Source organism: Crotalus tigris, unplaced genomic scaffold (assembly GCF_016545835.1).
Source record: "Crotalus tigris isolate CLP2741 ecotype Arizona unplaced genomic scaffold, ASM1654583v1 scf7180000017871.4482833, whole genome shotgun sequence".
Classification (NCBI taxonomy): domain Eukaryota; kingdom Metazoa; phylum Chordata; class Lepidosauria; order Squamata; family Viperidae; genus Crotalus; species Crotalus tigris.
In genome coordinates this window covers 490,581-518,569 of record NW_024096690.1, presented here as the reverse complement: position 1 = coordinate 518,569, position 27,989 = coordinate 490,581, and the positions used below count along the sequence as shown (strand labels likewise).

Below are 27,989 nucleotides of genomic sequence, written 5' to 3'. Positions count from 1 at the left end.
AGCCTAAGGCTCAGTGAGGCTCCTCCAGTGGACCATGCCTGGTGCTTACCCATCCCACCCACCCTTCCCCACCTTCGGATGCGCCTCATTCCTGCCCAGGCCCGCAAAGGTGCCCGAGTGACATGGAGCTGGCCATGCCCATGCCAGCCACACCCAACCAGTCCCCCAATGGCAACCATGATTCTGATGGGGCCCTCAATGAAATTGAGTTTGACACCCCTGCTTTGATTCAACCTCTTTATTCCAATTTCACCTCAATGACCACAGAAAGCAATGTAAATGTAAAATCTCTGGCTGACTTTTTATTGTAATACATTTAAAATCAAAAGGATCAGCAATAATGATGAAGCTGCAAAGTGTTATGCTGTCTCCATGAAAAGGATCAGCGATAACGATGAAGCTGCAAAGTATTATGTCGTCTCCATGCAGCACGACGTGATCCACCAATTGTGTGATGGAACTTATGGCCTTTGCCGAGGCCACGGCTCTTCCTGCCAGCAGAGGTCAGCCCACGCATCTCTCTATGTTTGTGAACTGGTTTGGTGATCCATTGCGTATCTGGATTGCGCCTGATAGCTTTGTGGAAAGGATCAATCAGAATGACCTCAAAGAACTTGTATGTGGAATCCTCACCCACCCAGTAAGAATTCAGCACTCTTAAGGCTCCACAGTGTCGGCCAGCACGCTCCTAAAAAATAAAATAGTTTAAATATATGTATCTGTACCTATATATAGCATACAGGTGAAATCAGATTGAGAAACTTGATGTAAAAAAAATAGTATATAAAGACAAAAGTACTTACAGGTAATTTAATATCTCCTTTCTTTACATGTAAGCATTTAATTTTCCTCAATGGCCATCTCTCATGTTTTCCCGACTCTAAATATTTTGATTCCACAAATGCTATGCTTTGAACAGTTGCTTTACTCAGATATTAGTAATAACTATTCTCATTAGTAAACTATCATTCCCAAACAATGCTGCTCAAATAATGTCAGCCTCCTGCAAACATTCATTTGCTCAATGTGGTTTTCTATATAATTCAAAACATATTGGTTTGCCCACGAGCCAGAACTCTGCATTAAGGGGAGAGTTCTCATGTGAACTGATAACAGCATTTGAATTAACTGTCTCCTGAAAAAATAAGGAATACAGATAATCCTTAAAATCAAATTCAACCCACCAAGAATAATTGACTTAATTAAATCCATTTCTAATCTCATTTCCAATTTATTTCTGTACTGCTATATACATCCAGTTGTATTTACACAGAAACAATGTCTTCATATAAATGGTTATACAGAGTTATTTATCACAATATTGTTTATAGACATTCTATCTAGTATTGGAAACACTACACCATCATTATTACTCACTTGGAATATTTTCATTACTTGAACTTAGTAGTTTAATATATGCTAGACTACATTACATTGTAATATTAATATAGCATAATTTAATATATTATGCTATAGATCATAGACTTCTAAAATTTCACATGGTTCTTCTCCAGATTTACTTACTTCTGCTACAGACTGCAGACTCCGGGCAAATTTCAACTGGTTCACACCATGATGCACAGGCTTTCCATAAGTAGCACCCTTAGGAACTGGACGTTTACGACCACCACGACGAACTCTGATGCGATAGATGACATAACCTACAACAGAAACAAATAACATTCTAAAAATCTTAAAACTTTTTTCCAAGCTACCTGGCTATTCTGTATTTTTGATCCACGTATGTCCATTTTATTAATCTGAGATGATTTACAGCAGCAACAACAACAAAAAAAAGACAGAAATTAGATTCATATAATATAGACAAAAGAAAATATTAAGATTTGTTGCCTTACATAAGCTTCCTTTCTATCAATTTGACTTTTCAGGTGTTTCCTGCAGTTTATCCTCTTTGGATGTATAACTAGGTGCCAGTTAATTTATAATAATAATCCCTGTAGTGAGCATTGTATCAGATCGGTTTTTCTCCATATATGTAATAAGCATGCAATAAAACATATAGAGGAAGAAAACTTTAAATGTTCCCATTACCTTGCTTGGCTTTATATCCCAGCCTGCGGGCTTTGTCTGGTCTGGTTGGGCGAGGAGCTCGATGAAGTGCCGATAACTGGCGATATTGCCAGCAACGGACACGCAGGAGAAAACGCATTACATCAGACTGCTTCTTCCTCCATAATTCTTGGATATACTTGTAGGCACCCATTATGACTTACCTACTAAAGAAAATGCAGAATTATGTTACATCATATTTCTTTAATAACAGGCATATACTAAAAGGGACTCTTTTAAAAGAATAATGCTCTCAAGTATCTAAAAGTAAATTCCATAAAACTGACTAGTAAGTAAATCCATAAAAATATACCATTATTCTTTGGATGCTGTGTTTCTTTTTTCTGCTAATGTGCTGGTAAGAAGGCACATAAAAGCAATTTTAACTTCAGTCTGACAGATAAATATGTCAAATAAAAAAACATGTTTTGCATGTCGTAACTTTTGCCTTCTTCCATCAGCTTCTGAAGCTAATGTCCATGATAAAATTTCAATCTGTTACTGCTTATTATATATACCATACACGCAAAACCACACATGAATATATATGTATCATATACACAAATATGTTTTTATCAATATAAGGTAACATTTTTTCTCAAATTCTCTAGGTTTTAGCTTTATTCAAAAACATAGGTTGCTGCTTTGTACCAATTGCTTGGATAATCTTTTCTGACAGAAACTATCTAAATATTGCAAGCAGGAATATTTTACATCATTTACCAGTACTACCTAAAAAGAAAGCCTTAAAACAAGTCTGCCAATTTGGGAGTTATTCTTAATTTTCTATTTCAATTCTATTTTTTATTCTCATTAACGCTCACAGCAGTCCCCTCCTCTTGACTATTAGTCAGATTTGAATAGAAAACCACTGAAACTCAGGTTTCGTGCAGGGAGCCTAATGGTTAAGGCACCAGCTTAGAAAGCAGGAAATCTTCAGCTCAAATACAGCTTCAGCCATTAAAGCCAGCTGGGCGACTTTGGGCCAATCACTCTCTATTAGCCCAATCCACCTCACAGGATTGTTGTCGGGACACGGTAAGAGGAAGAGGTGTGCGTGTGTAAACAAATTAATAAGTCTGCTCTACTATTTACGAGTTCCTTCCTCCTCTTCCCCCCCCCCAATAGGTTTGCACTGAGCAAAGACCGCATGATCCGTCATCGCTCGATTTTCACCATAATTCTGAGCTGTAAGAAAAGCCCCGATGCCAGAGGAGCCCAGCATTTCAAATATTTATTTTCGTTTCCATTCTCATCCTTCATCTTTTTAAACTTGACCATGTCGTCCGGTAGCAAAGGGCCCAAGACGCCATCCTGCCAACCAGACCCTAAACCCTCTTTTTCTTCCACAGCTACCCAAACATAATCATCCTCTCTCCCCAAGCCTCGATCCATAAGAATCTAGAGCAAATGGGTGCAAAGAACCTCCAAATTGCAGGATGGTAATGGATACACCGTCCGCAGAAAGAACACAAGCAACCTTACCAGAAAGCGCTCGAAGCCGGAAAGGAAGAGGCCTCTCTCCCAAAATGCTTTGCAACAGAGGCGGCAGGAAGATTCAGCGGTCAGATGCTTGCTGGGAAATGTAGTTCATAGGGAACACATGTTATTAGAGCGTGGACTTTCACGCTATGGGATGAAATTGATCACTGTGACTTTTGACTGGCCGCTCTCTACTAGTTATGTTGATTTAAAGTCATCTAGATGTGGAAATTATCCTAGAAAAGATTCTACTTAATCACAGTTTGGGACTATTAATGATAGACTGCTTTAGAAATACTCTTTCGTCATGATGGTTTACTCCATACGATCTATGAAATGGGCTGGATGGGAAGATCATGGCTGAGTTCTTGTTTTAAATTAAATTCCAATGTTGTTCCAGAATTCATGGTGTTAAAGTCAAACACAGAATAATTCTTTCATATTTAAAATTTTTTTATTTGTTGCTCTTTAGAAAAAAATAACTTCCAGTTTCATTAACTTTGTGCAAAGTAGCTTATATTTTGTAAATGGAAAAAGTAGTTCTAGAAAACTTTTGCTCGTTCCTCCAGAAATCTTAAGTTCTTAGGAGAGTTGTCCTGTAATTTTAAAAGGGATCGACTCTCAACTTCAGTTATATAGAGCAATAGCATACTTTTATCTTTAAACTATGAAATGACAAAAATAACTTCTATTCTGGTTGGTCTATAGGTTCTGGATTGCTAATAATCTGAAAGAAGATGGGAAAGGGTTTCAAAGTGTTGGTTTGTGGAATGTGTTCAGTGGGAAAGACAGCCATCTTGGAACAAGTTCTGTATGGTAATCATACTATTGGTAAGATATGCCTATTTTTTATTGTCTAATGTAACTACCACTTTAATAATTAATAAATATATGTAAAATGATCCATATAACACATTTGCACTAATCAATATAGGTTAATTACGTTTTCCACAAAAGGCAAACTAAGAAGATCTAAAGAATTAGATATCCCTTGTAGACATTTTTCTAAACAAAGCTAGCTTGTGGAAAACAATGTTCGAATTTTTTTCCCCCCCAAAAAATGGTTGCTCTTTATTTCAAACAAAACTAGGTGAAGAATACAGCAGAACTATGGGAGATGTATATGTTGCTGTGGCTGAAACAGACCAAGGACTAAAAGAACAATTACGTTTGTATGACACCCAAGGACTGGAAGGAGAAGATGATTTCCCGAAACATTATTATTGTATGGCAGATGGCTTTGTTCTAGTGTATGCTGTAAATAATCTGAAATCTTTTGAGAAAGTTAACTGGCTCAAAAAGGAGATTGACAAGTTTAGAGAAAAGAAAGAGGTAAAAGACTGTTCCTTTTATTTTTTCAGTCAATTTGCAGTATTATTAGTATTTGTTCCATAAAACTATATGAGCTTATTATTTAAACTATTTTCCAACTGCTTATTAGTCATCATGCTATTTTGAATGTGTCAGAGATTATGGGTTGAAGCACCTCCACTTCTCACTATCAAGACTTGCTTGGCCTGGATGACATACAGTATTATCTAAGTAGACTCCTTCTTAACTTAACAGGTTTTATTTTCCTTTCTCTTCTTTCCTGACCTTTCTGCCTCTCAATCTCTCTAGAAGAGTCTCCCTCAGAAGAAATGGATTGGATAACCATGGTACTACTATTAGAAATGGATAGGTGACTTAGTCCTACTGCTTGTCATAAGAGGCAATTTAATTTAGACAAAATCCAGTTCATAATTTGGAGTATTTCTATGTGAGTCTTTAAGGTGAAAGTCCCCTAAGTATTAGCTACTAGGATTCTCTATTTTGCCTCACTAAATGATTTCACACACACAAGGCATATGTAATAAATTTAATAAATTGTAGATATTGAGCTCCGAGTGAGATTAAATGTTTTTGACAAAATACATACAGGCAAAAAACCTCATCTGGGACCATCTAAAACAAGTTTTCAGGTGGGTACAGTTACATAGCATTAGATGTTGCAAAGGAAATATTTGTGTAATATTTTGGCTTGCTGATTTCATGAGCTGAATGTAGCATTATAATAGTAAGTTATTTAAAAAGTATACAGTAATCCTCAACTTACAACTATTTGTTTAGTGACTTAAAAGTTTGAGTGACACTGAAAAATATGCTTATGACATTCTTCATTTATGACCATTGCAGCATCCCTATTTGGATGCTCGGCAACTGATTCATATTTATGATGCAGTGTGTAACCTCCTCACAAGCAAAATTAATGGGAAAGCCAATTTCACTTAACCATGCAACTAAATTAACAGCTGGAGTGATTCACTTAACAACTGTGGCAAGAAAGGTCATAAAACGGGGCAAAATTCACTTAGCAACAGAAATTTGGGACTCAATTGTGGTTGTAAGTAGAGGACTATCTGTATGACTTTAATTATGTCTTGAGACTCTAAAAAGACAGTAGATTTTCAGTGTTCTGTAATTGGGATCTGTTAATTTCTGTTTCTGTATAACATCATATCTATAGCTGAGGTAACTTGAGAGCTAGTCAGCACATTCTGTAATTTGTAGGATCCACCTGTCAGGAAAGGTAAAAACTGCCTAATCTAATTTCCCTTTTATACAGTAGTCCTAAATAAGAAGTTACTGCTGCTGTTGTTTCTCCTTCTCACTCAGTCTGTTCCTAGACTCTGATATTTTCCAAATATTTTAAATTATAATTTCCTAGGCAATTGTTTTTTTAAAATGTTTTATTGATTTTTAACATAATCTCCTTAATATTTGGTAAACAGCGTATTGTCTGGGTAAGTATTTAAAAAACAATCAATAATAATTAATTTCTATAATTCTATGGTCCATATAATGGCTTGGCATGATTTTCTTCCAATAATATTCTTTTACCAACCTTAAATTAATATAGTTCTTATTTTTTGAATGACAATTAAATATAAATATTTTTCTCATGTTTCTGCAAATAACCATATCAATATAAAGCTTCTTTTCTAATTGCCTCATCAGAGATCCTATTTACGGAATTCTTATTTAAATTTGTTTAAATTTATTATAGCTGCTCCACCTAACAATGGAAGTTATTTGACCATAGTGAGTTTTTAACCCCTGCTTTATTATTTTGATAAATAATTCAAGGTTACCTAATATTCCTGAGAGAGAGTGCCTCGTTCAAAGTCACTCAGCCAGCTTTCATGCCTAGAACTCAAAATAGTTTCTAGTCTGATGCTGCAATCACTAGATCAAACTAATCTTTTTCTCTACTGTTAACATATTTCTAAAAGCAACCAAAATACAGCCCTGGGTTTAAATATTGGTAGCTAATGTTCTATAAAAGTAGAACTTTGGAATCATACTCTAAAATAGAACTGAATATATAAAATCCATTCACTTACCTACCTGTGTTTTGGATTTGGAACTGTGTGTTTACTAACCCTCTACTGATATATAGCATCTTTCCTTTGGAAAGGAGAAAAAGAAATAGTATTCATGATTATGGTATTTATCTGGCAATAACTGATTGCTGTTGCAGGTGCTTGTGTTTTTTCTCAAATGATGGCCTATATAACAAAAGTATTTGTTTGCATAGTCGTTATTCTGAAAAATAGCAGTTAGGTCTACTTCTGTTGAATCTATGGCTAGATTTCCTAGCATCTTTTCTCATTGGCAATACTGGATATTGCAATTCAGCATATCTCAAGAACTGTAAGTTCCATATCCCTCTGCAGGATCTAGATATAATCATGGTTAAAATAAATATATTAAAGGAATAAATGGTTTTAAAATATATATGGAGATGTAAATGCTTTAAATAACAGTAATAAAATACAGGAAATGTAGTCAATAAGATTTTAGTGATTACCAAGTCAATTTTAGTACATCTACTTCAAATATAACTATTCAACTACTGCATTATAAAATTGAAAAATATATACATAAACATTACAGAAGTCAGTCAAGGAGCTAAAGAATTATTTATTCAGCTCATAGATCTGTTTGAATTTTGCATGGTCTACGGGAATAATAGCAGCTGTCTAAATTGCAGGGAAGAGGGCATCCCAGTCTCTCTCCCTTTCCCAATAAGGTGATTATCCTATATTTGGAAACTGGTACAAAGTAAGTTTTACATCACTGAGCGTATTTCCTATTTTGATTGTTATATTTCTTCTTTGCAGTGGCCAGTTATTGTTTTGGGTAATAAAACTGACCTTTTGGAGGAAAGACAAGTACAGAGTGAAGTTGCACAACAGTGGGCTAGGATTGAGACAGTGAAGTTATGGGAAGTGACAATAACAGATAGAAGGACAATGATGGAGCCCTTTGTGGTGTTAGCAAGCAAACTTTACGAATCACAGAACAAGTCGACGTTCTCTTTCTCCCGTCGGAGACTCAAATTCAATAAGGAAGATTACTGAAAGTTCTTATGTTTCCCACTGGCCAAGAATCTACTGCGGCTTTTGCATTTCCAGAGTTGTTCATTTCCAGAGCAACCAAAGCAGCTCTCACACTTCACAAAGAGAATGGCATTTGAAATCACTTCGTAAAAACACTGAAATGATCATGGTTGTCTGTATTCAGTTATATGTTTGGGGAATGTAAGCTGGAGAATGCTTGAGTGCAGAAAAAAAGAAAGAAATGGCATTCTAGAGTCATTGGGAATACTGCCACTTCACTTAGCACTTGTCAAAAAATTTAAGGGCATTTCAAAAAAGAAAGAACAAGTTTTTTTGATCATAGATTGTATAGCTTTATTCATTGTTACGACTTTGAGAAATAACTTGTGAAAAAGAGAAGCTAACAGAGAATTGAGTGAAGCATAAGCATTTCACCTTCATTACCTTTATTATAGTATGCTAATACTGTTAGCACCGATGCTTTTGGATGAACCACTGTTATTTCTATCATCAAGCAGCCATTCATCTCAGGTAATGTAAAACAATGATCATTAGCATTGCTAAAAATTGGGCTAAAGAAAGAAAAAATAATTTCCAATCACTTCATACATACATGGGGAAAATTTTGGTCCCATTCCCCAATTTCAAAGCCCACTAATATCTCTCCCTGTATAGTGACAGCAGCCTCATGAAAAGGATAGGACAGCACCAGAAAAAAAATAGTAACTTGGGTCATTTAAAAGGCTATAGCAGGGCCTCTCACTCTCAGCAACTTTAAGAAGTGTGGATTTGTAACTTCTGGAATTTCCCATTATACATAAATCTCAAGGTTACTGTGATTGAAAAGCACAGAACTATGTTAAGAGTATTTGATTCTGGCGTAGTGTTTTGTTTGACCTAGGTATTCCATAAACTATGATTTATGGCTCAACATATCAGCTGAAATCAGCCAGTAGTAATTTATTAAGTCTGTACAGGAAAAAAACATTACTATGGGAAAGGATTGCTCCATCCAGTTTTAGCTTTAAGCAACCTACCTCTTATTTCAATTGTACTCATTGTTGCTGTGCAATTAAATGCCTTAAAAATAGTATACTGACATAAAAGCAAATGAATACAGAATTTAAACCTAGGGAAGTGGAAAGATCTTTTTACAAAAATAACATGAAGATAGGTACAAGTTGAGCTTCCCTAGAAAAAGAAGTAGTAGCATTCCTAATTATACTTTTCCTCATAGCTATATTCTGCATCACATAAAGATGATTTTAGCAACTGATCACAAACCTAGATCAAAATTCTCCAGAATTACTAATTGATGTGGCTAATCCCACTGGCTGGATGTTTTAGGAACTGTAGTCCCCAACAAATCAAGACAGTGCTACATTGAAGAATTCAAAAGGGCTATCACAATATAACAAGTTCTCATCCACTTCTCGTAAATGGAATCTGTAGTTAGATTTGTATTTTCACAATTTTCATTACAATTCTCAAGGATACAAAATTCAATTAGAAAGTGGGTGGCTAATTGGACTGAAATTTCTCAAAATATGCAGTATAGAAATTGATCAAAGTTTCTTTTCTTTCCATCCAGGAATAAAATATTTTAAGGCCTAATGTATATATTTTAAGCACATTTTTTGAATTTAAATAACATGGGTGAAATATCTAGGGTTTAAATTACAGATTGAATACAGATTCTGACTTCATTCTATTTACATTGCACATTGAAATGGCTCTGATCTGTTTATATAATTTACTCATTAAGTTGTCCTTCAGTGCATTTTGTAGAATGACAGGGTTTAATTGTAGCATCATAATAAGCACAGTTAACATGAATTTTATAGAATTATTCATTCTGGGCCACTAGTGAATTGTCCTGCTTCAATTACTATTAAGTGAAAGCCAATTTGAATTATGTTCACTTCAGATAATATTTTGGGCACTATTAAAAGAAAAAAGGAACTCTTTTGATAGAGATATTAAGTATGTTAGCACTTTCGTATAGATGGATACTAAGACAAAAGGGAAAAACTATTCCCACTCCCAAATATGTCAAGCAACAATGGCCTGAAATCACAATAAATAGCTTTAATGTTGAACTGCTAGGGAAACTCTAGGTTTAAGTACTTAGGAGATGATCCAACTTGCAAAAAACAACAGATTGTTGGATAGGTAAGTAAGTCTACCTTCTCGTCCAGAATTTCATAACCTGTTAAAGTCTTTTCATGTAACTTTTTGTTATGTGACCTGGAAACTATTCTTTTTTTGTATGATTCATTTATCAGGAATAGGTTGTATTGTCTGTTATACTGGGGTCCCCAACCCCCAGTTTCTGGACCGCTACTGAATCAGCCTGCGCATGTAGTGGGAGAGTGAGTGAAGCTTCATCTATGCATACATGGGATCTAGGTTGCACATGCAAAACCACTTACCCTTCCGGTCCATGGAAGACAATTTTGTTCCAAAACCAATCCCTGGAGCTAAAAACGTGGGGGACCGCTGTGTTATACACAACCAACAGATGTATTCCAGAAAGAAGTATCAGTAGGGGGTTTGTACATATTTTTATTAGCACAGTAACAAATGCAGACTTAGATAGCCCACAACATACAACCAATCCACTGAGTAACTCCTATTCCACGCCTTACAGTTAAACAGCTTAAGGTATTTCACTACAGGTTGCTCCAAGTCCATTTAAAACCTTTATTTTCACAAAGGTAACTTGGCATAGAAAAATGAATGCATGAACTATTTTCCCTATGCTAGGGGAGATGACAATCTAGCTGCACCCCTATATTTGAACTTAATGAAAGGGTAGTCTTGTAAAAGATGTGTTAAATATGAAACTCCCACCTCCCCTAGGGAAAATATTCCCAATATTGTTTTACAAATAAAATCAAGTTAAAAGAAAATTAAATTGCAAGCCTTCTTGCAAAATTTTTTTACAGAAATGCCAAATATATGTACCCCTAAATTAAGCTGTTGTATTTTTTTTTTTAATCTATTGCAACCAAACATCCTTTCCCACCCTCATCCAATTGTCAGATTAGTTTACATTCTTCTTGGTGCTATAGCAGAGCTACTATTGCTGAACTAATGACAGTCTTAAAATATGCTAGTCCCATTCTAGCTGTCTACTGTAGCAAGATACCTTAAGTAACAACAACAAAATTTCAGGAAATAAAAGACTGAATAAATTCTGTTATAGAAATACCCTACTCTTTTTCAGTTTCTCCCCTTCCCTGTCCCACCCCTTCAAAATCATAAGCAGCTCTTTCTGTCACAGATGATTTAACACAAAGATATGACAAAAATCCAGTTTATGTTGCATATCTCTTGGTCCACTGTCTGGCCATTCTGTCGTGCTCTGCTCTGTTAGTCATATACTGAGTTGCAATACTTCCAACAAGGGGATCAGCTGCAAAATAAATAAAACAAATGTAATAGATCAGATATGATGAAGACTCCTAGAACACTGCTTTAATGAAAAATATTTGTGTGACTTTTTAATTACAATTTTAGAATTTAAATACATTTTCCATTCAGGCCAAGAATGGGAAGGGGAATCTGGTCTTCGAGATGTTGGCAAACCTTTATTCTTTTCCACTAGACTTCACAGTGCTTTTTCAGCAATAGCCATACTTGCTGAAACTGTTGGCAATCATACAATAGTTAACACTGCATCTCTGTTAGGCCCATGCACATCAAAGACCTACTATAATAATGGGACTTGCTGGACAACTGCTGTTTCCATAGATACAATACATTTCTATCAGTCCTTTAAAATATGTCTCACAGCAAATCCTTCTGGAGATAATGATGACTTTAACAAAGGCTGTAATCCTTCAGTGTAAACACCATCAATGGGGTTATTCCACTTCTTATTAATTTTGTAGAAATGATAGAATCACTTTTCCATCACTGGATTTTGAAAAACTTCATTTTGTAGGTTTTTAAAATTAAGTTTTGGAGTTTATGTCAATGCAATGGAATATACATGGCATTCTAACCAATAACAATTCTGTTTGAGTTTTGTTTTGAATTTGCTGTTCTTCAAGACAGGACAGATAATCCTTGTTCAGGGACCACTCAACGTTATGACATAGATGAATAATATGAAACATATTGTTCCTCATAGTTGTGGCTGTTACAACGTTCTTGTAATCATGTGATCATGATTTAGGTGCTTGGCAGCCAGCTTGCAATTGTAACATTCATAGCATCCTACAGTCATATGATTGTGATTTGTGATATTCATTGCTGGCTTCTGACAAGCAAAATCAATGGGGAAGTTGCAGAAGGTTGCAATGGCAATCACATAATCACAACATGCTGCAATTAGAATAGAATAATAACTCTATTGTCACTTTAAATGTACATTATTCAGCATACATTAACATGAGATTTTATTATATAACAGCTCTCAAAGAGTAACCAACTCCAATATACTCTGCATAAATAGGGGAAAAAAAATGCTTTTCTCATCCGACGCAGGAAATGCAGGCACTGGTTTGCACACATCACTAAGGATGATTTGTGGAGAGACCAAGTCAGATTGTTAGTTATCTGCACCCCCAGATACTAAATACTGTTGACCACCTCCACAACTGTAGCATTGATACAGAGTGGAGTATGGCTATGTCGGCTCTTCCTAAAATCTACAATGATCTCCTTTATTAATATTCAGAACCAGGTTACTTTTATTGCACCAGTCCACCAGAGCCTTCACCTCTTCTTTATAAGCATCTTCACTGTTGTCCCAGATAAGATCTACCACTGCCGTGTCATCTGCATACTTCACAATGATTCATAGCAGATTTGGCACAGCAGTCAGGGTCACCAAGGTGAATAGTAAAAGACTCAAGACGTAGTCCCGAGGGAACCTGTACTCAAGAAATGGAGTTGGAAACTTTTCTTGTGATATTCCCTTACAATGGCAGCAGGGACTGCTGCAACTCCCATTATAAATTGGCATGATCATATGATGGGCTTTACAACTATAGAGTTGCCAGTTCAAATTACCCTCATTAAGCAAGGACTGCTTGCATAGTTTTAGACACATTTGATTGGATTCTCCTTGTGTATTGTGTTTTGGAGATGGGCCCTTAGCAGGAAGCAGCTAGAACAGTGCAGGAAAACCTATGGGTTAACAGACTAGTCTAATATAAGGCTGGACAAGGAAAAGAAGGCCAGCCAGTGAATGACTTTTGCAGTGATGATAAAGAAACCTATGGAAAGCAATTATAATACAGAAATGTATGTGCTAATATTTCTGCTGAATCTCTTCTAATTAAAAGAAAATATTTTCAATTCTATACAAAAAATGTGAGTTGCTTGGCTAGAAAAGGTCTGTTGCCGTCTCCTGATCAATACATTCTTAAATACCCAAAAGAATGCAGTGCTAGAGGGCAGCCATTCTTTTTGTAGAAGATGTTCCTGTATTGGTTATCAGAAATCAATATGAAAACTCCCCATGGTTTTGGCATATGGATTTATCTCTGTATAGATCCTGTTCTCTGTCCCTCATCCCTCATTTTGACCCCACTTACCAGGATTGCAATCTGTGAGAAGTGAACAAATTGAAAGAAGAACTTTAGAAATAGTTAATGCTGGACTCCAGTTATCTTTTAATATATCCAAACAGATCACTCCTTGACTGTTAATGTTGCAGTGATAGATTCTTGTTCGAAAGGTAACCTATGTGAGAAAAGTTTTTTTAAAAAAATGTAAGGAAATTGTGTTCATTCTCATCTTTTCATTCAGATCCAAGCATTTCCTACAACAGATATAAAGTGCTAAATTTGTCTAAACCCATTTGTAGATAATTTCCAATTTTTGATAAATTATTTATCTAGCATCAGACAATTTTCTATTATTTCTCATTCTGCCAGATTTCCATGAATAACTTTTCTCCTTTAATTCCAAAATATTAAATCCCACTTATTAATTTCATCAATTGAAGGCTTTTCTAGGGTTTACAATAATGTTTTAAAATCCTCAGATGTTAATCTGAGCTAAATTAGTCAATATCATTAAAATTCAATTTGTTGCATCTGATTTTTGTATCTCATACAATGATGCAAAAGTTCACTTTCTAGTGGTCAGAATGCTTCATGTATTCTACCAGATTACCTTTGTAAGTTCCCATGGCTCAACTTCTGAATGAGGAAGCCAAACCTTTGCCCCAGTTTTGTACTTTTTGAGATTAGCTAGATTAAGGAACAAAATGCTTGTCTTAAATCTCTCAGTGACTTAAAACATCCATTTCAGTCCTTACAATAATAAAAAAATGGATCTTGCATTGCCTACTTTTGCAATGTGGTCCCTGATGTGTTGAACAATATCTAATGTTGCCCTTGAGCTGACAGAAGATCTGTATATATGCAACAGATAACAAGGAAATTCTCAAAAATTCATCTTATATTTGATTACATTCCTTAGTTGGTCTTTTTGAGACTGATTTAACTTGTACAAACTTTGGCTATTTCTTATTTTCCCAATTCATGAATCTGAATGTTACACCAAATAATGCAATTATATTTTAGGCTTTAATTCCATAATTCCTAAATTTTATTCTAAAAAAAATATTTATACTTTCTTTTCAACTAGCCATTATATAAAAAAACATTTTAATTTATGGTGAACCACTGCCATTCTGTGTCCATTGTTTGCATTACATGAGAATTACACAGACTTAAAAGGTGATGAAATTTATTGCAGCATTAATGTATTGCTAATTTTCTTCACAACTTTAGGCAGGATACTTAGGCAACATCTGCTTTCTAAAGATAGGTACTTTATCAAGGCAGAAATTACTAATCTTTTCTACAAGTACTGATTAAGAGAACATTTCTTGTTACATTTCTGATGATAGTGCTTAGATTTGCCATAATTTAATGTATTCTTCCTCAAAGGACCAATTGTCAAACATTTTAGCCCAAATCTTCTACAGGAGGCATAAATATCAGTTCTTATGAAAAATATTGCACTGACTTTAATGTATTCAGCACATACTTGTGGTGATAAGGGATGGGATTGGGAAAGAAGAGCAAAGAAGGTAGAAAAATGTATGCAGGATGAAAGATTATGGTTTTTCTCATCATTAAACTGTATCTATGCCTGCTTTTGATTACTGGAGGACAACTATAGAAATTCAACACACTCTTTACCAGGGCTTTTTCTGTCATAGAACGCTCAGAACGGAGTTCTGGCACCTTTTTTGGATGGAACCTTGTAGGGAAGGCAAGGCAGGTTGTATGACGTGTGTGAGTTCCGGCACATTTTTTATATATATATACAAAAAAAGCACTGCTCTTTACATTTACGACACCACTGTAAAAAAAAAAAATCCTAAGGATTTAGAATGCAATTAAAACACCCTGCTACCAGTTTTCCTTGCAAAGAAAGGGCAGGTCAATTATCTGTATGTTTGTTTACATATACATAATTGTATTTGTTTACACTTTTGATTTATAACTCTGGGCAGGATACAACATGAAAAATCCAGTTAAAAATTCACAAAGAACCCCCCCCTCCCAATTCTGTAGTAAGAACAATAGAATCAGACAATCTACTTGATTGGCTCCAAATGGAATCTCCAAGTCCACTGATGAAACTATGTCTTCTTAGGCCTTGCAGAAAAGAAACAAGGTGGGGGCAATCATATCTCTGGAGGAATGAAGTTTCAAAATGAGGGAAGGCCCTTTTCCAAGGTCCCACCAGATGTACTTTCTTGATAATTGGGACCCACAACATGCCCTGCTTTCTTGCTCCGGTGCACTGGATAGATACAATTGGGAAAAGGCAGTCCATCAAATATCCTGGACCCAAGGTTTAAAACTGATAACCAGCACCTTGAACTGCACCCAGAAGCAAACTGGCAACCTGTGCAGCTCCTGAAAATGTGATATATGTGCAAATTTGGACTTGCAAAAAAAACATGCAGGCTGCTGCATTTTGAGTCAACTGTAGCTTCCAGGTGCTCTTCAAAGGCAGTGCAATACAATAATCCAAATGAGAGATGATCAGGCATGGATGATTGTGAGAAAGGCCCATTTGTCCAGCAATGGCACTCAACACACAGTGGTGTAAAGGCCCTTCTGGTCATGACTGCTAACTGCTTCTTGAACAAGAGTTGTGTGGGTCCAGGAGAAACTCCAGATTACGCATCAGATCTGTCTGATGGTAATTCTCCAAGAACCAAGAGGCTCCAAATCCAAAAACATTCTGTCTTGTTAGGGTTCAGATTTAACCTGTTGCTTCCCATCCAGACCTCAACAGCCTCAATGCACAGAGAAAGGGAGATTGTAGCATCATCATGGGCAGAGATGTACAATTCAATATTATCAGCTTATTGATGATATTGTATCCCATTGTGACAGATGCTCTTATCCAGCAGTTTCATGCACTGTAGATGTTAAACAGGAGTAGAGAAAGTACCAACTCTTGAGGGACTCACAATGTAGGAGTCAAGTGTTTTACCTCTCATTCCTGATCAACACTGACTGGAAATAGTCTTGAAGAAAGGAGGCAAAGCAGAAGAACACCATGACCTTCCACTACCAGTCTAAACTGTTCCAGAAAGATACCATCCATGACTGATATTAAAAGCTGCTGAGAAATCAAGCGGAACAAAAATGGATACGCTATCCAGGTTTCCATGTGGTTGAAGAACATACTACTGATGAACTTTGAACTGTATATTTGAGATGATATGATACAAGATTCTCTACTGAAATTGTATTTGGTCATCTGAATCTAATTTGGAAGAAGAAGTATATAAACAAGACCATTTTTACTTTATATAACTTGTAGCTAAAACTGTGGCAATAAACTGTAAGTGTCTAACACTAAATACCAGTCACTGTTGAACATGCAAAATAAATGCATTTTTTTTTTACTGGTGATTGTTGTAAACATGATTATTGTTATATTTGGAAAGGACCATAGGCAAACATCCATAAGAATTAGAGGCAGAACATAAATAGCAGAATTTGATTTGACAGAGTAAAAAAGGTGATTGATACATAGCATTCTAATACAATTCTCAAATTAATTCGCATAATTTTAATCTAGCAGTAGACAAACAGGATAGTATGATATTGATTCAAATAATATTTTAAACAAAAACACAAAAGGAGGAGAAAAAAGATACTGATGCACTAAAAAAAATCAAGACATTTTCTGTGATAACATTCTGCTCTTTATCAGAATACAATGTACTATGTCTAAGCTATTTAGTGATGAGTACAAAAATATTTATGAATGACAGGAGGTATATATTAGTCAAGAACATTTATGACTTATTACACAACTCGTCAAACTTGCCCATCCTCCTGTTTAAGCACTGGGTTAGCACAACTTGTCATTCCCTACAGAGTTGAGGGTAGGAGTGTGGTGTCTGTAGTTATGTGAGTCTACTACAATGTTTCTCTGAATTTTCAAGTGTTCCACATAGTTGACAGATTATTCTCTTTATGGTATTTGATAGTTTAGCTTGAAAGAAAGGTATATCCTCAATACCAAAAACTAATTTAGAAGAAATGCACTCAATACTTTCCTCAGTTAATAATTTTATTGCTCTTCTCTTTTTTAATTGTTAAAAATAGATAAAGTCTAAAAACATTTCCTTCAGGAACTAAGAGATTTATGAGACAAAAGTTTCTGAAAGAGTAACTTATATGGATTGCTCCTAAGCAAGAATTTACAGCAATGTGGAATATTATTGTGATTTCTAAACTCTATATCAGAAATCTTTAGTGTAATTTGAGGGCACAGTGTACACATTTAAAATAGTTAATCCAATATTTTCTTAACATATCTATCTCTACACTTTCATCTTTATGGAAGTGACAGCTACCGTGTTTCTCCAAAAATAACACCCAGGCTTAAATTTTTTTTCCTCCAAAAGAGGCAGTAGGTCTTAGTTTCAGAGGATGTTTTATTTTTCCCCCGACACCTGCCTCACCTTGCGGTGGTGGCACCAACGCCCCATCCAGCAGGAGCCCATATGGTCACTGGCCCACTTCAGTGGCCATTCGCAACCATTGGCGGCAGGAGGCTGCATGGCCCACCATGCTGTGTCACCCCATGAGATGAGGCAGGGTGAGGGAGGGGGTGGAGCACCCCATGGGTGCACAAACACTTTTTGCCCAGAGGGAGATTGGCCATACCCACCCCCGGGCTTATTTGTGGGTAGGGTGTATATTAGGCTCACCCCCAAAAAATCAAGCTAGGGCTTATTTTCAGGATAGGTCTTGTTTTTGGAGAAACATGATAAGCTGTTCATTAGCATCTTATTTCAAGTGAATAGCCTCCTTGGAATATTATGGAAAGATTAAAATATACTGAAAACAAAAACTTTAAGAAGAAAGTTAGAATATTTTAAGTCTGATTTAGTAAAAACAATTATTCATTTTGAATAAATGATTGCATCCAGACTAATTCCTAGGAAGGAAGCCTGGGAAAAGGAAATGGGGAGATAATAATTTGCTGTATTCTCTTCCCCTTGGATTGTTCTCCAAAGTTCTGTGATAAATGGCAATGGCCAGCGTAGTAGAAAACAGAATTGGAGAAAATCAATGCCTAATCCCTTTTTTCTAATGCAGGAAACATTGCACATCCTGAGGCTCCAGGCTTTATGTACTGCAAAAATACTTAAGATCACATCACTAACATCAGATGGAGAAGCAAGACAATTCCAAAAGACATCTAAAGAACCTTTCAATAATCAATAAAACAAAAATAGACTATAGAACACAACAAATTCTGAACAGCATTTAAAACGGCACTCATCTGCCTATTGAAGAACTTAGATGATGACAAAGAATAGAAAAGAATAATAGAATAAAATAATGGCACAACTAAATAGTTTGGGGTTAGAAATGGAGGGTACCATGGTTGTATACTATCACTATATTTAACATATGTAGAACACTTTATGAACAATATTTGACTACAGGAAATTGGAATTTAAAATAGCTAGTATTATGCTGATAATACTAATTTGTCAACTAGGAATGAGGAAGACTTGAAGAGTTTTGTTAAAGTGAAAAAAAGAATACAAACGTCAATCTAATGCTTAATATTAAGACAAAACAAAGTCCAACTACTAATACTAGGTTAAATATTATTTATTAACAATAAACTGCTTCAATCTACGTAACGTCAGACAGCATACATAGACAAGCCAATACAAAATGAATATTTCTATGTGTTTAGTTAGAAACAATCACAAAACCATGAATACCAAATACTTTAGTGACTAAAGGTTTGAAATAAAATCCCTTTGACAATCTTTATGAAAAATAAAGAGTTTAGGGTCCAATGATAACAGACATTATCATCCTGCATTTAAAAATAGTGATATTGTAGGAGTGATAACTTTAACCATAAAATAAGGAAATGTATCTTTAGCTGGGCATTCTTTTGTTATCAATGATTAATTAATTAGTCTTCATACTAATCAAGCATGTCTTATGAATAAGAAATTGAGAAAGTCTCTTTTAAAAATCTGGGAGGTGATTCTAAAAAGGGAAAACAGTTCAGTAATCTGATTCTATTTTTTAAAAAAGTTCAGGTAAAAGGACTCTGGAAGAAAATCTATTTTCTATGGAGAAGGTATTGCCAAGAATTTGCTACCTGGAAACCCCCCCTCCATAACATTATAGACAAAGTAACAGAATTTCAGAACCATCATACTAAAAAAAGAAGTATTTTTAAAATGTTTTTAGTTATAGCGAAATACTAACAAGTACAATAGCAATATCACCAATAAAAAAATAAATACAATAAAAACCTACATATGTTGTATTAATTAAACGTAACAGAAAGGAAGAAAAAAGAACTAATTAAAAAAATCTACATAATATCCATTTGTACTAGTATGATATTAATTGAATCTTTAAATTTCTTTTTTTAAATAATATTTTATTGGTTTTCCAGTTTCACATTTAAATATTTGGAAGGCAACGTGGTGATTGGGTTAATCAATAGTTCAATCCTTAAGCTTCTCATTAAAACTAAATTATATAGAAATATACTGCTTTATCTTTCAATTTTTAGAATATGGTTTTTGAAAAATATATAACATACAAATATCTTGAATCCATTCCTTATCAGAACAATAATTTTCTTTACATTTACCTAAAAAACTAAAGCTCTTAATAAAATTACAAATTCCATATTTTAGAAATATAATTTAATGTTACATTTATGTCCTTATTATATAATCAAACTTGTGGTAACAGTTGCCATGACTTTGAACCAAAACAGAATTGTGGATGGACAAGAACAAATCAAATGAATTAAAGAGCCCTCTGATATTCTGTAGTACCAGCACAGGTAAATATGATGTTCCACTTTTTACAACATTCTTTCAGAGATCCAACAGATATCAAATAAGATTTTCTAATGTATTAAATTCTTCCTTAAATCATAAGGAATAAATTTTACATTTTTTAAAAAACTGGATTTTCTGGCAAAATTGAATATTCCACTTCTTCATTCTATGTAACTAATGCTAACTTTTATAATATTTTTTATCTGAATGGTTTCACTTTACTTGCTCCATTTCTTAAGGATACTAAGATTTCAGATGCTATATTATTGAGTCCCCTAAAACATCTGGGCCATACAATTTTAGCTAAATTCCTAGTTTTTGTTTTCTGAAGTTATTTCACTACATAAATGTATTTTCAATCACAATTAAGAAGGTACAAAATTTACAAATACAATGTTTTATAATCCATAAAGCAACTGTAAATCCATTGGGATTCTGACAAATGAAGGACATGATTTAAATTATCACAATAATTTTATGCATGAATTTGAAAGTAATCAAATAAATGAATATAAAGATACTCAAGAATAACAAGGTACTGCTTCTATTTTGTAACAAAAAATATCAAACAGTTTTTGTCTGCTTTAAATGGATCCTCACATGACAAAACTTTTGAAATAAGACTGGATAAATTAGTATACAAAACTACATTGAATAAAATTAGACCACAATAGGCAAAATAAAAGTGGTATTTCTATAAGATAGGAATAGAAGAAAAACCAGGTATTTGGTACAAATACAATGGTCTTTCTAGCCCAGGAAAAGAATAACTTTTGTATTACCTGATATCCTTAGTATCTCAAATAATGTTGTGCTCTCCAAAAATTCTGATGTAATAGGTTTCAGTCCCCTCAATACAATTATCAAACTCTATAAAAACATCTACAATGGAAATTCCAGAACTGGCTGGAACAAGACAACATACTTGCAGAGAAGCAAGTTGGTTTTAGGGAAGGCCACTCTATGCTGGTCTATGACTAATAGATTTGATTGACTGAGTGATGTAATAACTAAATGGTAATAATAATAATAATCAATGACAGATGCTCCATTTCGATACATTATAATCTTTTCAATTTCATGGGTATCAGGACATGGGCATTCTCCCATACAAAAGAATCTGCTGCTTATTTAGATAAGATGCTAGCATCTCATTGTGAAGCTCCTTTTTAGGAACATATGCTTAATTAATTATTTCATTAATAAGATTCAGAAAGTAAAACTAATAAATTAGGTAACGTTTGCTATCCTTTTTACTGTCTAGATTATTGGGTAGGATATTATTGCTGATTCTTAGGTAATCTATTATGCTTTTACGTCAGTGGTTCTCAACCTTTTTAATGCTGCGACCCCCAACCGGTCGTAAGTCGAGGACTACTCAACCGGTCGTAAGTTGAGGACTACTCAACTGGTGCAGTACCGTTTGCAGAATGGGACTTTTGGCGGGCTCAGCAGGGCAGAGACAGCCTGGACAATTCCTATTGGCTTTTGAAAGCCAATAGAATTAGACTCTATTCAAGAGAGTCCATTCTATTGGCTTTCAAAAGCCAATAGAATAAAAGGGAGTAGCACAGCTAAGGAAAAGGGGGAAAAAAATAGTGGACTGCGTTGTTTGGCGACCCCCGTGAAATGGTCGTTCGACCCCAAATGGGGTCCTGACCCACAGGTTGAGAACCACTGTTTTACGTGATTTAATTTTCTGTTTTTTTTATAAACTCCCTTGTAGATCCTAAGACAGGAGGGTAGGCAACTTGGCTCTTTTATGACTCGTGAACTTCAACTCCCAGAATTCCTGAGCCAGTCATGCTGAGGGGAAAGGGAGAGGTTTCCAAGCTGAGTCATGCTGGCTCAAGAATTCTGGGAGTTGAAGTCCATGAGTCATAAAAGAGCCAAGGTTGCCTACCTCTGACTTAAGAGATGAAAAGCCAATGTATAAATGTTTTTAAAAAATTAAACCCATGGATGGTTGCAATCTGAAAGCCAACAAAACTCATGATTTTGACAATACTTACAAAAATAATTTATGTAAAAACCACAAAGTTATGCTTTTATTGAAAAAAACCTTACAGTAAATTGTTTTATAAATCTATGATTTAAACTACAGCAATACTGAACTATCACAAGTACAATCAACAGAAACATTTATATCGATAACAACTGGCTACCCAATCTATTATATCTATTCAGAATTCCAGTTCAAAATACAGATGGATTTCCTGGGTATGACAGCGATTAAGCAAAGGGACAGTCTACCTCCTGGATGCTGGGTGCTCTATTGAAGGTTTTCAAACAAAGGCTGAACAGTCCTTTGTCTGGCATCTTATAAGGATTCCTACTCTGGGCTTCATTGACTATGCAAAAGCCTTTGATTGTGTGGATCACAACAAATTGTGGCAAGTTCTTAAAGAGATGGGAGTACCAGACCATCTCATTTGTCTCTTGAGAAACCTATATGCGGGTCAAGAAGCAACAGTGAGAACCGAACACGGAACCACTGATTGGTTCAAAAGTGGAAAAGGAGTCCGGCAAGGCTGTATACTGTCGCCCTGCCTATTTAACTTATATGCAGAGCACATCATGAGAAAGGCAGGGCTAGATGAATCAAAAGTTGGAATTAAGATTGCCGGGAGAAATATCAACAACCTAAGATATGCAGATGATACCACTCTAATGGCAGAAAGTGAAGAGGAACTAAAGAGCCTCTTGATGCGGGTGAAGAAAGAGAGTGCAAAAGTTGGCTTGAAACTCAACATTAAGAAAACCAAAATCATGGCATCCGGCCCTCTCAATTCCTGGCAAATAGATGGGGAAGAAATGGAGGTAGTGACAGATTTTATTTTTCTGGGCTCAAAAGATCACCTCAGATGGGGACTGCAGCCAAGAAATTAAAAGACGCTTGCTCCTGGGGAGGAAAGCTATGGCAAATCTAGACAGCATACTAAAAAGCAGAGACATCACCCTGCCAACAAAAGTGCGTATAGTCCAGGCCATGGTTTTCCCAGTTGCAATGTATGGCTGTGAAAGTTGGACCATAAGAAAGGCTGAGCACAAAAGAATTGAGGCCTTTGAACTATGGTGCTGGAGAAGACTCCTGCGAGTCCCTTGGACTTCAAGGCGTTCAAACCGTTCAGTCCTAGAAGAGATCAACCCCGACTGCTCTTTAGAAGGCCACATCCTGAAGTTGAAACTCAAGTACTTTGGCCACCTAATGAGAAGGAAGGATTCACTGGAGAAGAGCCTAATGCTGGGAAAGATTGAGGCAAGAGAAGAATGGGACGACAGAGAATGAGATGGCTGGATGGAGTCACTGAAGCAGTAGGTGTGAATTTGAATGGACTCCAGAAGTTGGTAGAGGACAGGAAGACCTGGAGGAACGTTGTCCATGGGGTCGCGATGGGTCGGACACGACTTCGCAATTAACAACAACAACACTCTGGGCGGAAGACTGCAGCAGAAGACTTCCACAATCCCTTTCAACTTATGATTCTATGATGATCTTAATAGCTATCCTTAACTACTCCAGACAGAGATTTCTGCAAGAACAATTCATTGCACAATTATTATAGTATATGCTTCAGTCATCCCTTCAGTGCTTACCCATTAGGTAAAGAGCTACATTTGCAGAATGGAAAAATATTAAATAATAAGGGAAATTAAATTATACTGAGTAGTATATGAAATGTTGATGCATACAGTTATGCATTAGAAGCTACATAGACCATGTGGTGCATTTATTACCTTTGGAGGCTTGAAGGGATATTCTGGTGTAAATGTGATGTCCAGGAAGAAAACGCCACCCTCGTACACTGAACCTGGAGGTCCTAAAATTGTTGATCTCCATTCATAGATATTATCACCTTTTGGGCCAGCACTGCAAATTAAACATGAATAAAAAATTGACAGTGTTTAGCTTTAATAAGAATTAAATATTTATGAAAAGTAACTCAATTCTTATAAACATATTCATTATAAAATTAATACTTTAAGAGAATGATCAACAACTAGCAATGCATATTGATTATTTCTCACAGAAAGCTGCTATCTGTGGTGATGCTGAAGGTAAAAAAATGACATAAAAGCAAGGCAGACAGAACAATTTAGGGACAAGATTGAAGTAGAAATTTAACAAAAAAAGTGCAGGTTAAGGAGGAATCTTGGATTCATCTATTTTTGCTTCCTTCCTTGCTTATACAGCTTCTTCTTCTTCCATATCCATTATTGGACGTTGGCGATCATGTTGGTGATCCTGTTTTTATCAGCAGCCGCATGAAAAAGTGCTGAGTTTTGTCCAAACCAGTCCCTTAGATTTTGAACCCATGATGTTCTTCTTCTGCCTGGACCTCGTTTGCCTTCAATCTTTCCTTGGAGGATTAAATGGAGTATGCCGTATTTTTCTGGGTGTCGCATCACATGTCCAAAATATTCTAACTTTCATTTTTTAATTGTTTTGATGATTTTCCTTGGCTTTCCCAGGCGGTTTATCACCTCCTCATTTCTGATCTTGTCAATCCAGCTTATACGTAACAGCCACCTGTAAATCCACATTTCAAGTGCTTATACAGCTTGTGCAATATTAAATATTTCTTGTCTTTTTATATTACATCCCTGTATGTTTCCATCACAATTTAAGAATGTTTAGCTTTGATCTATAAACCATTTATTTATAACTATCTTTTCCACTATCTATCAGAAATTTGTTCTAACCTCAAAGAGCAAATGAATGGTTACTGTGAATTTACTACAGTTTGGATTTGCCTAGCACCTGACTACCTACATAAGAAAAATGGGGTGAGGGAAGTTAAAATAAAAAAAAATCTCTGGATGGAGTTTAAATATTTATGAAATTTATAGGACTGTCAGTGGAACTCTGGAAGTGAACAAAATAAAAACATCAATTCCATTAAAATAATAAAAGAGGAAAATTTGGGGACCATGTTCAGCATTAATCCCTTGCTCCTATATAAACATGGGTTTGCTAATGCATTTTCTGTTCTATTATGTTCTAAATTTTATCAGTGAAAGTCATCAGTAATAGATCATGATATTTTCATAGGAGTCATGAAACGAAATATTTACATTTATGTGTGAAACTACAAGAAAACAGATCTAAGTTAGACTCAAGAGAGAAAATACATCAATATTATTTGGGGAGAGAAAGGGAAGGAACCTGTTCAAAATTGAAATATAGCGTGATATTCCCAAGAGGACAATTTGCCTCAGCAGCTTTGCTTGAACTATGTACACACTGCACTAGAAACAGAAGCCTTGCTTATTAGCATATTGAAATAAGTTGCAAAATTACTACTTTAGATATCTAAGGTACCTAATTAGCAGTTAATTTTTTTCTCAGAATTAGGTTATAGATGATGTAGTATACATTTTCTTCCAAGTGGGCACAAAAGTTAGGCCACCCCTAGAATTGTAACACAAAGCCAAATGCCGAATAATAGTAAAAAATTATTTATAGTTATATTTCATGATGTAACAAGCTAACATATAAAACTCCATTCAGATACCAATTAGATCAAAAACTTACTTAGCAGAAATAATAATAATAATAATAACAACAACAACAACAAAAACGATATCTGTAATACCATCAAACATCCACATCTGCCTATCCCAGGTCCTGGGTAAGGACTCGATAGGTAGACAAAATGCCAAATCCAGTCTGAACATCTGGCTGACTGTGCGATGATCCATAACAACAACAACAACAACAACAACAGTGCCTGGAGACAGCAAAATAGATGAGAAAGAACTGGAGAAGATAACAAAATACAAAGACCTACAAATAGAAATAGAAAGGCTGTGGCAAAAGCAAGCAAGGGTAGTACCAATAGTAATAGGCTCCTTGGGTGCAATCCCAAAACAACTGGAGCACCACTTGAACACCATTGGCATTGACAAATTCGCTATTAGTCAATTGCAAAAGGCGGCCTTACTAGGAACTGCTTCCATCCTGCAACGATATCTGTAATACCATCAAACATCCACATCTGCCTATCCCAGGTCCTGGGTAAGGACTCGATAGGTAGACAAAATGCCAAATCCAGTCTGAACATCTGGCTGACTGTGCGATGATCCATAATAATAATAATAATGAAAGTGGGAGTGATAAATGGAGATGATAACCATAGCAAATATTATGAATGTTATGAATAAGGTTGAGAAAATCAAAAAAATTTTTCCTGCAAAAGTATATTACCAAAATTTCAACAAAATTAACCTAGGAATATGAGCACTTTAAGAAGTTTTTTACTCCTCAGAATACCAATTATTTCAATCAGCACATCGGTTAGATACATACTTTTTAAATGCTTTACTCGATGTTTTGAAGATGTTATTATTGTAATGTTACTTGATTTACATGATCTGTTCAGACAAACAACACCACAGTTAACCTGCAAATTTACAGAGAAATAGCTCTATTGAATATTCTCAGCTCTGAGTCTAAGGAATTATCTAAACGGGATTGTTGTTGTTAATTGCGAAGTCGTGTCCGACCCATCGCGACCCCATGGACAATGTTCCTCCAGGTCTTCCTGTCCCCTACCATCTTCTGGAGTCCATTTAAGTTCATGACTATTGGTTCAGTGACTCCATCCAGCCACCTCATTCTCTGTTATCCCCTTCTTCTATTGCCCTCAATCTTTCCCAGCATTAGGCCCTTCTCCAGTGAGTCCTTCCTTCTCATTAGGTGGCCACAGTATTTGAGTTTCAATTTCAGGCCTTCTAAAGAGCAGTCGGGGTTGATCTCTTCTAGGGCTGATTGGTCTGAACGCCTTGCAGTCCAAGGGACTCACAGGAGTCTTCTCCAGCACCATAGTTCAAAGGCCTCAATTCTTTGTCACTCAGCCTTTCTTATGATCCAAATTTCACATCCATACATTGCAACTGGGAAAACTATGGCCTTGACTATGCGCACTTTTGTTGGCAGGGTGATGTCTCTGCTTTTTAGTATGCTGTCTAGATTTGCCATAGCTTTCCCCCCCAGGAGCAAGCGTCTTTTAATTTCTTGGCTGCAGTCCCCATCTGAGGTGATCTTGGAGCCCAGGAAAATAAAATCTGTCACTCCCTCCATTTCTTCCCCAACTATTTGCCAGGAATTGAGAGGGCCGGATGCCATGATTTTGGTTTTCTTAATGTTGAGTTTCAAGCCAACTTTTGCACTCTCCTTCTTCATCCGCATCAAGAGGCTCTTTAGTTCCTCTTCACTTTCTGCCATTAGAGTGGTATCATCTGCATATCTTAGGTTGTTGATATTTCTCCCGGCAATCTTAATTCCAACTTTTGTTTCATCTAGCCTTGTCTTTCTCATGATGTGCTCTGCATATAAGTTAAATAGGCAGGGCGACAGAATACAGCCTTGCCAGACTCCTTTCCCAATTTTGAACCAATCAGTGGTTCTGTGTCCAGTTTTCACTGTTGCTTCTTGACCCACATATAGGTTTGTCAAGAGACAAATAAGATGGTCTGGTACTCCCATCTCTTTAACAACTTGCCACAATTTGTTGTGATCCACACAATCAAAGGCTTTAGCATAACTAATGAAGCAGAAGTAGATGTTTTCTGGAACTACCTAGATTTCTCCATGATCCAGCATATGTTGGCAATTTGATCTCTAGTTCCTCTGCCTCTTCGAAATCCTGCCTGTACTTCTGGTAGTTCTCGGTCCACATACTACTGGAGTCTAGCTTGTAGGATTTTAAGTA

At 35.7% G+C, this 27,989-nt stretch overlaps 3 protein-coding genes across 5 annotated transcripts in view; 1 reads left to right on the top strand and 2 right to left on the bottom strand.

Annotated features, from left to right (window-relative positions):
* Window positions 1-276: 276 nt before the first annotated feature.
* On the bottom strand, window positions 277-3,632 carry RPL15 (ribosomal protein L15). Its single transcript, XM_039343654.1, has 4 exons — window positions 3,556-3,632; window positions 2,053-2,237; window positions 1,525-1,661; window positions 277-688 (listed from the first exon to the last, which is right to left on the bottom strand). Exons 2-4 carry the CDS (start codon window positions 2,222-2,224, stop codon window positions 383-385), a joined length of 615 nt encoding a protein of 204 aa, XP_039199588.1. The 5' UTR covers window positions 2,225-2,237; window positions 3,556-3,632; the 3' UTR covers window positions 277-382.
* NKIRAS1 (NFKB inhibitor interacting Ras like 1) lies at window positions 2,246-9,548 on the top strand. 2 transcript variants are annotated; one of them, XM_039343659.1, is made up of 5 exons: window positions 2,246-3,108; window positions 3,423-3,634; window positions 4,261-4,383; window positions 4,643-4,884; window positions 7,716-9,548. In XM_039343659.1, exons 3-5 carry the CDS (start codon window positions 4,290-4,292, stop codon window positions 7,953-7,955), a joined length of 576 nt encoding a protein of 191 aa, XP_039199593.1. In that variant the 5' UTR covers window positions 2,246-3,108; window positions 3,423-3,634; window positions 4,261-4,289; the 3' UTR covers window positions 7,956-9,548. The 2 variants fall into 2 exon arrangements, with proteins under 2 accessions (XP_039199593.1, XP_039199592.1); XM_039343658.1 differs by lacking the exon at window positions 2,246-3,108 and having other exon boundaries at window positions 3,624-3,750.
* Window positions 9,549-10,479: 931 nt separating this feature from the next.
* Window positions 10,480-27,989, bottom strand: part of UBE2E1 (ubiquitin conjugating enzyme E2 E1) — a 66,919-nt gene continuing 49,409 nt past the window's right edge. For both annotated transcript variants that reach the window (XM_039343656.1, XM_039343657.1), the window contains exons 4-6: window positions 24,013-24,145; window positions 13,484-13,631; window positions 10,480-11,352 (exon numbers count right to left, since the gene is read on the bottom strand). In XM_039343656.1, coding sequence (XP_039199590.1) covers window positions 11,255-11,352; window positions 13,484-13,631; window positions 24,013-24,145 — 379 coding nt within the window. In that variant the 3' untranslated portion in view covers window positions 10,480-11,254. The remainder of the gene's footprint in view (window positions 11,353-13,483; window positions 13,632-24,012; window positions 24,146-27,989) is intronic.